The sequence below is a fragment of the Bubalus bubalis genome, chromosome 24 (genome assembly GCF_019923935.1).
Source record: "Bubalus bubalis isolate 160015118507 breed Murrah chromosome 24, NDDB_SH_1, whole genome shotgun sequence".
Classification (NCBI taxonomy): domain Eukaryota; kingdom Metazoa; phylum Chordata; class Mammalia; order Artiodactyla; family Bovidae; genus Bubalus; species Bubalus bubalis.
In genome coordinates this window covers 32,489,541-32,501,646 of record NC_059180.1, presented here as the reverse complement: position 1 = coordinate 32,501,646, position 12,106 = coordinate 32,489,541, and the positions used below count along the sequence as shown (strand labels likewise).

General features: G+C 50.8%; 1 protein-coding gene across 9 annotated transcripts in view; it reads left to right on the top strand.

The window, feature by feature from the left end:
* The window catches only part of CLEC16A (C-type lectin domain containing 16A), a 233,291-nt gene that overhangs the window by 100,044 nt on the left and 121,141 nt on the right, over window positions 1–12,106 (top strand). For all 9 annotated transcript variants that reach the window (XM_044935686.2, XM_044935684.2, XM_025275226.3 and 6 more), the window contains 3 exons: window positions 598–642; window positions 4,544–4,594; window positions 8,120–8,248. In XM_044935686.2, coding sequence (XP_044791621.2) covers window positions 598–642; window positions 4,544–4,594; window positions 8,120–8,248 — 225 coding nt within the window. The remainder of the gene's footprint in view (window positions 1–597; window positions 643–4,543; window positions 4,595–8,119; window positions 8,249–12,106) is intronic.

Sequence of the window (12,106 nt, the reverse complement as noted above, 5' to 3'; positions counted from 1 at the left end):
TAATTAGCGAATTTTAGTAGTTTCTCTTGTAAGTGTTTGGCTCTGTATTTGTCTCCAGGATTTTTTTCTTTTTATATTTTGGAGGTTGTATTCATGTACAGACACATGTTTATTCATTTACGGTTTATCGTGCTACTGTGTACACTCATGTTTTAAATAGCATTTGTTGTTTTCCCTCTTATTTTTCATGTTTGTTTTAGAAAGCTTAGAAAAGTACAGAGGGGTGAAAAGTAACAATAGTTGATGCTTGGTGTGTGTCTTTCCAGCTGCACATATACCCTCACGCACGCGTTCACAAGCGAATTTTTCTGTTTAAAAGAGCGGAGTCATCACAGCCGTATTTTATTAATAGAACCCATTTCCCTCACAGAACTGCACGCCAACAGCTCTCCAAGCCATCAGGTTGAATCATTTGTCCTTCACCCAGTTTTATTTTGAGCTCCTTCTCCACCACCCCCATGAAGAACCACTTTATGGATTAAGATTACTAGCCCAGAGTCTGTCTTCTATAGACTCAGATTTCAGAATCTGTGGCCTGCCCCAACTCACTCACCTCCGTGAGACCTGCCCCCTCACGCCTTCCCTCTCTCTTAACAGGGAGCCCGAGAAGAAAGCGTGCACCTGGTGCGGCATTTCTATAAGGTAAATTGCCGGAGCTCGGGGACAGCAGTGTGTGTCGTAGAAACAGGACTGTCATGTCTTCAGTCCTTTCTTACAGCCTCTGGGTCCTGAGTAAAAATGTACCATTCTGTCTGCTCCGCCACAGTGGTCTCTGTGCTATTCTGCTCATGCTGTCTTATCAGCACAACTTTTGAGCACTCACCCCTAGTGTGGGATTGTTCATTTATCAATTATATATGAGTTTTTTTAATTGATGAATTTACATGTAAACCATCAATTATATACAGATACTCATACGACTAAATTATACATAGGAACTTTTGTGTTCGTGAATTATATGTGCTTACCATGGCAACTCACTCCAGTATTCTTGCCTGGAGAACCCCATGGACAGAAGAGCCTGGCAGGCCATGGGGTCCATGGGGTCAGAAAGAGTTGGACACAACTGAAGTGACTTAGCATGCACGCATGCATAGGTATAAAATTACTGAATTACATATGAATTTATAAACTGTATGCATGTGTATTGTTTATATATATGTACAGGCAGACCTCAGAGATACTTTGAATTTGATTCCAAACCACCACAAACAGCACATACCACAATAGAGTCAAGCAAATGTTTTGGTTTCCCATTGCTAATCAAAGTTATGCTTACACTGTACCGAAAGTGAGCGATAGCATGGCGTCTAAAAAATGTGTTTCTGTTGTTCGGTCGCTAAGTCGTGTCTGACTGTGATCCCATGAACAGCACACCAGGCTTCCCTGTCCTTCACTGTCTGCTGGAGTTTGTTCAGATTCATGTCCATTGAGTTGGTAATGCTATCGAACCATCTTATCCTCTGTCATCCCCTTCTCCTCCTGCCCTCAATGTTTCCCAGCGTCAGGGTCTTTTCTAATGAGTCGGCTCTTCACATGAGGTGGCCAAAGTATTGGAGCTTCAGCATCAGTCCTTCCACTGATTGAATTGAATATTCAGGGTTGATTGCCTTTGGCATTGTACATACCTTAATTAAAAATAATTTTATTGTTAGGATTTCCTCAATGGTCCAGTGTTTAAGAATCCACTTTCCAATGCAGAGGACAAGTATCTGATTCCTGGCTGGGGAACTAAGATTGAGTCTGCATAGCAGGGGACAGCTCGGCCTGCACGCCTCAGCTAAGGAAAGCTCAAGATACAGCAAAGACCTAATGCTGCCTTAAAAAGAAAACTTTATTGCTAAAACATGCTGTCCATTGGACGGCCAGCATTTGCCGCAGACCTTCAGTTTGTTTAGAAAAAATGCAGTATCTTTGAAACAGTAACTTCAGTTCAGTTCAGTCGCTCAGTCGTGTCCGACTCTTTGCGACCCCATGACTTGCAGCACGGCAGGCCTCCCTGTCCATCACCAACTCCCCTCCCTGTCCATCACCAACTCCCGGAGCTTGCTCAAACTCATGTCCATCGAGTCAGTGATGCCATCCAACCCTCTCATTCTCTGTTGTCCCCTTCTCCTCCTGCCTTCAAACTTTCCCAGCATCAGGGTCTTTTCCAGTGAATCAGTTCTTTGCATCAGGTGGCCAAAGTATTGGAGTTTCAGCTTCAGTAAAGCAAAGCTCAATAAAATGAATGTCCCTCTGTGCTGAGAAACCTCACACAGGCTCTAAACGTTTCTCATGAATTTAGTGAGAATTGATAAAGCGCCCCCATGACCTTCAGTATCTGGAAAATGTGTAGGTTCAGTTTCCAGGGGATTCACTTTAAGATACAGCCTTGTGGTGACTTTGTTTCCCTCTTTTCTTAAGGGTAAGGTAGGCTTAGGCAGGGCTCATCATTGTCAGTACTGGGTTCATCCATATGTCAGACAGCCCTGGTAGTTTTCTGATATTTTGGCCTCCGCATCAGCTCTCTCTGGATCCAGTGAATGGCGGTTTTCCCTCGTAATCTGACTGATGAAGAAATCCTCCAGGAGGAGGAAAGGCGTCAGCACTGCCGTTTTCTCGTTCACTTGTGCTTTCGTTCACTGTACTCTCTTTAAACGGCTGTTAATTGTATACATAGATACCCGGAAGTCTTTTTCCTTGCAAGAAACTTTTTCAGCCACTGTCCATTACTGTCAGTGTTTGTTGAGATAAAACCAGGTCACATAATCTGGAAATGCCCCTTGTGGGGCTCAGATGACCCCCCAAAGCTGCAGCACTCTGGATGTGCTCAGAAGAGGGTAGTACCACAGTGGGCCCCGTGTTCCGGGGTGGAATCCCAGTCCCCCCAGACTGGCCCCAACCCCACTTGGGCTTGAAGTGAGGAGATGAGTCCTCAGCACAGTCATCTTTGACACTCCTTCCAGTGTAACTGAGCTTAGTCAGTCCTCCCCACCTTCCCCACAAAAGCTTCTGGATTGCAAAAAGCAGGAAGATACATAGGTAGGCATCTTCCCAGAGGATTTTTCTTTTTCAGTGACAAAAGGAGATCTGTATTTGAATCACACCTCCCTTCTCCCAGAACTTCCCTGGTGGCTCAGATGGTAAAGCGTCTGCCTACAATGCAGGAGACCTGGGTTCAATCCCTGGGTCAGGAAGATCTCCTGGAGAAGGAAATGGCAACCCACTCCAGTATTGTTGCCTGGAAAATCCCATGGAGGGAGGAGCCTGGTAGGTTACAGTCCATGGGGTTGCAAAGAGCGACTTCACTTCACTTCCCTTCCCTTCTCCCAACCCAGGTTTCTCTCTCTTTTATTCTCTAAGGTTTGTACCCTTAGTATATCAGGAGCTTATCGATATTTTCAAGGATAATTTCTGTGATTATTTTGTGGGTCTCATACCAAAGGGGCTTCCCTGGTGGCTCAGATCACCTGCCATGTAGGAGACTTGAGTTCGATCCCTGTGTCGAGAACATCCCCTGGAGAAGGGAATGGCTACCCGCTCTAGTATTGTTGCCTGGAGAATTCCATGGACAGAAGAGCCTAGCGGTACAGTCCATGGGGTCACAAAGAGTTGGACACGACTGAGCTACTAACATTTTCACTTTCACACCAAACAAGAACTTTCAAGTTTGCCGATAGTTTTGATAACTGGAAAAACATATAAAGGACCTATTGCTTTTCCCACCCCAACTGTGTGTGTGTGTGTGTGTGTGTGTGTGAGAGAGAGAGAGAGAGAGAGAAAGACTTAAGACACAGGCCAGACCAGTGCTAACAGCCCCTATCCTCCCGGGCTGCAGACCTGTCCAGGGTGATCATAATGACCTTGTGCATTAACTCATATCATCTTCACATTGACCTGCACGGACGGGGCCAGACACCCCATCTTGCAGTGAAACAGAGAGGCTCTGAGAGGAACAACTGAGATTGGCCCCTGGCCTATGAGTCTCAGGGCCGTTCCTCCCCACCACCCTGTTCTGGGGGGCCCTCAGGGCCACAGGCACTCGAAAGCCCCCAAAGGCACGCCTCAGAAACAAATGGAACAAGCCACGTAATGTTAGCCTTAAGCATATCTAATCATTCTCTTCCTTCCAGACGTGCGGAGCCTCTGTCAGCTTTAACATGACAGCTTAACCCACACTCTTATTTTCTCCAACCATTCTCAGCAAACCGATCATGTTAAATACCTGAAATGTTAACCATTTTTATATTTTAATTGTACATGAAGTGATTTTTGTTGTGGTGGTTACCTGACTGCCTCGACACTAGAAATCCATAATGACACATGCTTGGAGAAAAGGAGAAAACCGTTGAGGTGCAATTTGATATTTGGGCTTTCGTTCGAGGGTGTGTGTGTATGTGTGTGTGTGTGTTCACGTGTATATTTCACTTCCTGGTGGTTTATGAGAACTCGCTAATAAGAAACAGATGACCCAAAAGCCGCGAACTGGAGTTTATAATCCTTTGTTGTTTATGGAAAAAAAAAATATACATAATCTTCTTTTTCCTTCCTTTCTTTTTAGGGAGAAGAAATCTTTTTGGACATGTTTGAAGATGAGTACAGGAGCATGACGGTAAGTGAGGGGCCAGAAGGACTCGCGGCCAAGCTTGTCCTGCCAAACTGAGAGAGAACTCATCTAATTTGGGGCTTTTCTGTTCGAATGGCAGAGATGGGTGGGGAAAGGCATTGAAAACGGTGCCTTTTGATCCTCAGCAGTGAAATTTCAGATGACATTCACTCCTCCTAAGTTGGGCTGAGTCATAAGATGGGTTAGAAAGATTCACTTTGATATGAATAGTTTTTTTTAAAACTTTTAATTTTATACTGGATTATCGCCAGTTAAGAATGCTATGATAGTTTCCGATGGACAGCAAAAGGACTCAGCCAGACATATACACGTATCCACTCTCCTCCACACGCCCCTCCCGTCCAGGCTGCGCATTACGTTGCGCAGAGTTCCCTGTGCTGTGCAGCAGGACTATGTTGGTTATCCATTTCAAGTGTAGCTGTGTTGACATGTCCATCCCAAGCTCCCTGACTGTCCCTTCCCCCCATCCTTCCCCGCTGGCAACCGTAAGTTTGTTCGCTAAGTCTGTGAGTCTGTTTCTGTTTGTAGATAAATCGATAGGCCTGGTTTTTGATTGTGGACTTAGTTGCACACGTGAAATCTCTTGATCTCCATGTCGACCTGATGTGAGTCACTGCCGCTATTACCCTGCTTTCGCCACTAAGGAAACGAGAGGCAGAGAGGTTGGGGTAGGTGCCCACAGCTGCCCGGCCATCACCTCCCAGTGCCCTGCCCTCCTGGCACAGTGCGATGCCACCTCCTTCTTCACCGTGCCATCAGAATGTTCCCTAGTGTGGCTCTTCTTGCACCTGCCGTGCCAGCCCACGGTCTCCCCGTCTCTGTCCAGCAGGCACAATCGTGAGAAAAGATAGTTGCGGAAGATTGAAGGTTGTGCTGTTCTGATCATCTCCCCAATACCTGCCCCTCAGTTAAGACTCAGTAACTCGGTGCTAAATGATTCTTTCCATGGACGTTTCTCACCAAAGAGTGAAGTGATTCAGGACGTTTACAATAAACCCAAGTGTTTAAAATGTCAACAAGAAAAAGACAGCATGTGCTGTGTGGCTCCCTGATGTGTCCCTGGGTGCCTGAACAGCTGGGCCCTCACCATATTCTTGCTCGCAGCATGTCTGAGGCCTCCCGGAGGCTTTTCAAGGAAGAGTGTAAGTTGGGATAATCACCAACAGAAAAGCCCCAGCAGCGCCCAGGCCTCCTCTTGGTGCTCTGCGAGGCACTCATGGGCGCCTCACACCTCTGATGGCCACACCCATCATCCCCTGCACCCTGGAAAGAGGGTCTCAGGCTCCTGCTCTTGGGACCATGAAGTGGAGCGGAGTGGAGTCAGTGCTCAGCTGCCATCTTTGTTACGCCCGTGATGTTCCCTTCCACAACATAACTCTCCAAAAGTTTGGCTTCTTGTATAAACAAGGCTTATGTGTCATTTGGCGATAGAGAAGGGCTTGGGCTCTGAAACCCTGACTCCATTTCTGCTTTTGCTATTTACTTACTGCAACCTCAGGAGGGTTGCTTAACATTCTGGGCCTCAACTTTTCCATCTGTAAAATGCGGCCCAAACCACAGGGCTTTCCAGGTTGTGAAATACCTAGGGACTGCCTCCTGTAGAGGTTCAGAACCATGAATATTCAAATATTTGGCTCTTCTCCCTCCCACCATAGGAGCTTCCTGCATTGTTTGTTTGTCTCAATTACATCTATTTTACATCTTGCACAATGCCTGACACTCTAGGGAATTAAAGGCTGACACGTGCCCAAAGTCAGCCATTAACCCAGACTTTAGGAAAGCAGCCCCTAAGCTCAAAGTGGGCCAGGCCCTTGGGTGCTGCCAAAGCTGGGCCTTCACTTCTGACCCTTCACTTTCCCCTGTCACCTCTTGCTTCATGCAGAGGGGAAATGGGCAGGAGTCCTAGAGGGGGTTTGCTGGGAGGCGGTGGAGAACAGAGGGGTGGAGCAGAGGGAGCTGTGAGGGAGCCGCAGGAAGGCCGTGCCACGGGCACTCTGGGCGGGAGACAGGGCCTTGCCACCCCACTCTGGGATAAAGGGATAAAGGACTTGGGACGGTGGACCTCAGGCCTTTGGAGGAAGGCTTCATGAGTCCCAAAGAAGAAGGTGGTGAGCTAAGGGACTCCCTATTCTCCAGGTCTCTGGACCACTGAGCCATCTCCACAGTCCTGCCCTATTTAGTCGGCTTTATGTTACAGGAGGGGAGGAAGTGTGATATGACTAAAGCCCACTTTCTGAAAAAGGGAGACATAAAGAAGCTTATGATACTTAAAGGAGTAAAATTAATTCCATGAATATTGTGAAATGTCACTCCATTATGATGCCCGGAGTCTGTGTCCAGCAACACGTGTACATTAAGCAATCGGTACTGATACACTGGGGCTTCCCCGGTGGGTCAGGCAGACAGAATCCGCCTGCAGAGCATGAGACACCAGTTAGATCCCTGGGTCGGGAAGATTTCCTAGAGAAGGGAATGGCAACCCACTCCAGTATTCTTGCCTGGGAAATGGACAGAGGAGTCTGGTGGGTTATAGTCCATGGGGTTGCAAAGAATCAGACATGACTGAGTAATTAATGCTTTCACTTATGCAGCAAAGTTCCAGGAGGGGAGGTGATGTTAGCATGTGTCTTGGTAATCAGAGAAGGCTTCCTGGAAGCACCGTGGAAGGAGGCAGACACCTCTGCCCATGGCTGGCCCTGTGGTTGTGGGCGTGTGCCCTCCATCTGAACTCAGTGGTCCCCTCTGTAGTATAGGACAGCCACACAGGAGAGGGTGAGCCCTGCAGGGGCCTGGTGTGTAGTAGGTGCTTAATAAGTGACTTGGTTCTGTTCCCCCAGGTAAGAAGTTCAGGGAAGAGGAGGGAAGTGGGAATGCTGGTTCTGTGTGGGTCATAACCACATTGTGGGTCATAGTAGGTCTGGAGCCAGGCCTGAGTCCGTGTCTTGGTTCTGCCACCAGCCAGCCATGTGGGCCCGCAGCCGCTCCTCAGCTTCCCTGAGCCAAGTTCGGAAATCTCCCTGCTGGACAGGAGATGACACGCAGGGCCTTTAGCTCCCCGCCTGCCCGCACTCAGAACTCCCTGAACGGAAGTTGTGCCGCGCCACATGCTTCCATCACAGCTAGAAGCGCCAGGGCAGCAGGCGGGTGGCAGTCAGGCCCCGCACCGCAGGCAGACTACCCTAAGGGGACCGCCACGAAGGGGCAGGCCTCCTTCCTGAGGCCTGTCTCCCTGCTAAGGGGAGGGGAACTCGGGGTGAGAAAGCAGAGCTGTTCACAGCAGGGCAGCAGCTTCTCCAAGGTGTCTGAACTGTCACTGCACGTGCGTGAAAATCTGCAGCTTAGAAAACAGAAAGGCACATCTCTCCCATCTGGCTGCCTCGAGGCTTCACCTCAGGCTGCGTCAGGGCTGATGCTCCCTTGAATACGAGCACGTGGAGGTGAGAGGCCCGTGTCGCCTGCCCCGGCCCCTTCCTCCCTTCAGCGAGCCTCCCTCCACTGTCTGTCTTCCAGATGAAGCCCATGAACGTGGAATATCTCATGATGGACGCCTCCATCCTGCTGCCCCCGACGGGCACGCCGCTGACCGGCATCGACTTTGTGAAGCGACTGCCGTGTGGTGACGTGGAAAAGACCCGGCGGGTGAGTGGGCGTTGGCCTTGGCCTCTATTCTGGGCAGCCGTTCACCAGGAAGCACCCCCAGGACAGGAGATGGAGGGTCTCTGACCACATCCAGACCCACCTTCCAGCTCGCCCTCAGAGAGCCAGAGAGCAACCCCCAGCCCCACGCCCCCACCATCCACAAGGGCCTAGCTTTCCCACGAGCACTGCCTTTTGTCCGGGTGTTTGTTTTTTAATTTTGGCTGTGCCAGGTCTTTGTAGCACTCCGTGGGCTTCTCTCTGGTTGTAGCTAGAAGATTCAGTTGTTGCGGCACACGGGCTGAGTTGCTGTACGGCATGTGGGATCTTAGTTCCCTGACCAGGGATCGAACCGACGTCCCCTGCAGTGGAAGGCAGATTCTTAACCACTGGACCACCAAGGAAGTCCCTGCCGTTTGTTACAGCAGAGACTGAAAGCTGTTGGTGGCAGGCAGGCTGCCTTCACTGAGCGAAGCCGGCCCAGCCCCAGAGCTCTGAGAGAGGAAGCAGGGCTGGGCTCCTTTGAAGGAGCGTGGTGATGCAGAGCAGGTGAGGCTGCTGCAGAATCAGCCCTGAGAGGCCAGGACCCCTGTAGATGGCGTGGCGTTAAGTTATCTGAGGGATCTTGGGGCAAGACACACACAAATGCCGTTGTGATTATTTTGGGGCCTGCGGGAGAGGTGTGTGAAGAGGTTAGTTCTCAGAACCCAGCTGCCGTGTGCACTTCCGTTATCAGCACTTTTTTTCTGCAGCCGTCTCGCGGGGCTGTTCAGGGTACTTTATCTTCCTGGTCAGATCACAGTTTCTTTCTTAGAAAGCACCATAACCCTTTCCTAGAAAATCATTCCCTGGAGACGTGGAGGTGTGGATAAATTAGAGGAATCCATTGCCCTCATTGCTCCTGTTATCAGGCTGAGCCTTTCTCTGAGATAATCCAAGTGTACCCAGAGTGGAGGAAGTATTGTGACCTTTTTGAGAGGCGGGATTGACTCACTGGACCCACCTCAGAGTTTGCCTTGAAAGCCTGGCAGGGCGGGGCTGGGGCACAGAGGAAGTTGGACCTTGACTGAAGTCAGTCTGCATTCCTTGCTGTCTGCCCAGATCCACCGCCCTCTCCGCAGGGCCCACTCTCTCTCTGAGCCAGTGATGCCTGCCTCCCTCATGCTCCCAGACAGGTGTGCAGGCCCCGCGGCCAGGCACATGATTGCTTGTGGGTGGCAGCGTCTGCACTGGACATCCTTGGTGTTGGCTTTTATGGGGGGATTGGTTCCAACAAATGGGTGTCACTTCTGTACTCCTTATGGAGTGGGTACACTCACCCTGACCTTTGGTTGGTCTCAGAGATGCTCCCCAGCAGGATAACGGCAAAGACACATGCCCAGTCCAGCTCTTATGTCTCCAGGCCAGAGAGGACCCCGTCCCAGTTCTCCTTGGCCCCTGAACTAGAAGGTCCAGATGCTGTGAATGCGGGATCTGCTGCTCCGGGTCACATCCTGCCTTCCACATCCTAAGTCCATCAGGTTTTCTTAACAGTTATATGAGCACATAGCCTCTGTGACAAAGTGGATCATTCATACTAGTTCTTCTTAAGAATTTCCTCACATATTTCTACAACCACCCTAGGAGGTTGGCACTAGTATTATCCCCATCTTACAGAGGAGTAAACTGGGGCACGAAGAGGTCGAGTGCTTTGCTCAGGGTCCTCCAGCTGGTAAGTTGCAGAGCCAGGATTCAACCCAGGCAGTGTGGCCATTCTCACCCCCTCCCACTGCTGCCGTCATTGTATTTGTTAGTCCTACTCGGTGCTGGACACCAGGAAACACAGCCCCAGTCCTCAAGGAAAAGACTTAAAAGGGCAAGGATGGGAAAAGCAGCCCCAATCCATGCATGCTAAGTCCCTTCAGACGTGTCTGACTCTTTGCAACACTGTGGACTGTAGCCCACCAGCCTCCTCTGTCCATGGGATTCTCCAGGCAAGGATACTGGAGTCGTTTGCCATGCCCTCCTCCAGGGGATCTTCCCAACCCAGGGATCAAACCCACATCTTTTATGTCTCTTGATTTGGCAGGCGAGTTCCTTACCACTAGCGCCACCTGGGAAGCCTACACACATCCATGCTGCTGCTGCTAAGTCGCTTCAGTCATGTCCGACTCTGTGTGACCCTATAGACGGCAGCCCACCAGGCTCCCCCGTCCCTGGGATTCTCCAGGCAAGAACACTGGAGTGGGTTGCCATTTCCTTCTCCAATGCATGAAAGTGAAAAGTGAAAGACACACATCCATGGGTCAGGGCTATTTCTCCAGGAGCACAAGGTCCCTAATCCTACCTGGGGAGGGAGGCAAGCAGCACAGAGAGCTGCTCCTTGAGCTGGGCCTGTGGGGGAAGGGCTGGGCACTGCGGCGGGAGGGGTTGGGATGCACAGAGGCCCAGAGAGTTGTAGACCATTTCTGGAGCCCCCGTGGGGCCGGCTGTGTGGGAAGTGGTGGCGCTGGAGTGTTTGCAGGGGGCATGTCTCAGAGCCCTGGGAGGACAGCGAAGGCCTCGGCCTGGTTGGCTGGTCCTTGGATCTTGTCCTGCTGGCCTGGGGTGGATGCTGCTGGTCCATGGGAGAAATTCCAGGCTCAGGCCTACAGCAGAGGGCGGGGCTGCTTGGGCTTCCCGGTTCCTGCTTCTTCTGAGCTGCTATCTCCTCACCCAGCCAGCAGCCACCGCTGCCTGCCCTGCCAGGGTCCTCGGGAGGACTCTGTGAAAGGCAGAAGCACAAGGCCAGTGGTGGTGCCTGAGGGTGGGGGTCTTCCTCCCTCATCCTCAAGATCCCAGGACTCTGCTGCCTCCATCCCTTGCCCCAGATGGGCTGCAGGGCTCACACTGCCAACGGAAGCACCAGAGCCCCTGCGGTCTCTCATGTGACCTTTGTCTGTCCAACGGGTTTATAAAGGCAGCTCTCAAGTCTGGTGTCCCTGGGTTTAGAGCCAGGATGAAGGTGACAGGATGAGATAAGAGGGCTGGCCACCTCAATGCAGAGCCATGGGCCCCAGAAGTTTCCCTCTGATTTCCAGGATCCACTTTTGAAGGGGAATTTTGACCTCTCACCTCAGCCCAGCCCCTGATGCCAGGCAGCTGTCTGGAGTCCTCCTGCAGCTTAGCCCCTCGGCCCATTTCAGACATCAGAACACAGCGGTGCACTCCGAATGTGAGCTAGAGGAAGTGTATGGTTTAGCAAGCAATTGAAGACTTACGCGGTTTGTTTCAAGTCCTTTGCTCGTATCCAGAGAACATTCCATTTCGTCCTGTTGGATTCAGAGGTTTTCCTTCTTTTTTTTTTTTTCCTGCCAAGTGTAGGCATTTCTAACTTTTAGGAGGCTGACTCTTTTCAGAAATACCACCCTTTATTTTCCTTAAGGACTTGTCAGAGAAGTTCAAACCACCCTTCATGGTGAATCATTCCTTTGTACGTTCATCAAAGAGCCACCGGACTCCTACTGTGTGCCAAGTGCTGCCCCAAGGGTGCAGGAGTGAGCGGGAAGGTGGCCCGCCCCTGGGCGTTCCCCGGCCTGCAGAGAGGCAAAGCTTACGCTCGGGGGAAACCGGGCTGCTGTGAGGGCTCTGAAGGACAGAGGGGCACCGCGTTAGCCTGAGTGACCAGCAGAAGCTGCCTGGCAGAGGTGACGTCTGAGCAGAGACCTGGGGACTGAGGAGGAGCCAGCCAGGCAAAGACATGAAGGAGACCCTTTCCAGACAGAGGGAGCAGAGAGTGCAAAGGCCCGAGATGAGGAAGAGTAAAGAGTGTCCAAGGTGTGGGGTGACTGGAGTGAAGCGAATGAAGCAGACAGGAGAGGAGGGCCAGGGCCCTGCAGGCTG